General features: G+C 61.6%; 1 protein-coding gene across 1 annotated transcript in view; it reads left to right on the top strand.

Annotated features, from left to right (window-relative positions):
- PLEKHA4 (pleckstrin homology domain containing, family A (phosphoinositide binding specific) member 4) overlaps nt 1–809 on the top strand; it is a gene marked incomplete at its 3' end in the record, with an annotated part of 32,389 nt that overhangs the window by 7,773 nt on the left and 23,807 nt on the right. The window contains exons 8-9 of the mRNA XM_014550425.1: nt 3–148; nt 731–802. Of these exons, the coding sequence (XP_014405911.1) occupies nt 3–148; nt 731–802 (218 nt within the window). The remainder of the gene's footprint in view (nt 1–2; nt 149–730; nt 803–809) is intronic.

Raw genomic sequence — 809 nt, 5'->3', positions numbered from 1 at the left:
AGGTGAACACGGGGGACGAGGGGCCCGGCTTAGAATCGCCGCAAGGGGCTCGGCTTTCCAGAGAGCGTGGCCGCCCCGGGCCGCTCACTCCCACTTCCCATGCCGACCTCCAATCTGGACCCGGGATTCAGAGGACGAGGAGCCCGGAGTGAGTTGGACCTGGGGAGTCCGCGAGGGAAAAGCTGGGTTGGGGGCGTGGCCTAAGAGAAGGGCGGGGACTGGGACTGGCTGGAGGCGTGGCTTAGCGCTTGCTTTCTTGAGTAGGACTTGCTGGGGTTCCTGTGGGGTCAGAGCCTGGGGGTGCGGGGGTGGGGAGCCTTGAGGAGATGCCAAAAGGGGAGGGATTATGCGGGATCTGGCCAAGAGGAGGGTTCTGCTCTTAGAGCAGCGGTTCTCAACCTGTGGGTCGCGACCCCTTTGGCGGTCAAACGACCCTTTCACAGGGGTCGCCTAAGACCATCCTGCAGATCAGATATTGACATGACGATTCATCACAGTAGCAACATGACAGTGATGAAGCAGCAACGAAAATATTTCTATGGTTGGGTCACAGCATGAGGAACTGTATTGAAAGGGCCAGAAGGTTGAGAACCACTGTCTTAGAGGGACAGGGAGACACCACAAAGGGAGACACGTCTTTGAGGCTGACTTGGTGGGTGGTGGGGCGAGGGGGCTCGAGTTGAGCCAGTTCCCCCGATTCTCAGTCCCCCCGATTCTCTCCTCCCCGCAGCCTGTTCACACCCCTCTCTCGTCCGCCCTCCCCTCTGAGCCTCCCCCGGCCCCGGGCGGCCCCTGCCCGCAGGCCCCCT

Source organism: Myotis brandtii, unplaced genomic scaffold, assembly GCF_000412655.1.
Source record: "Myotis brandtii unplaced genomic scaffold, ASM41265v1 scaffold601, whole genome shotgun sequence".
Taxonomy (NCBI): Eukaryota; Metazoa; Chordata; class Mammalia; order Chiroptera; family Vespertilionidae; genus Myotis; species Myotis brandtii.
Note: the sequence above shows the minus strand (reverse complement) of the source record. Positions and strands in the feature narration are given on the sequence as shown.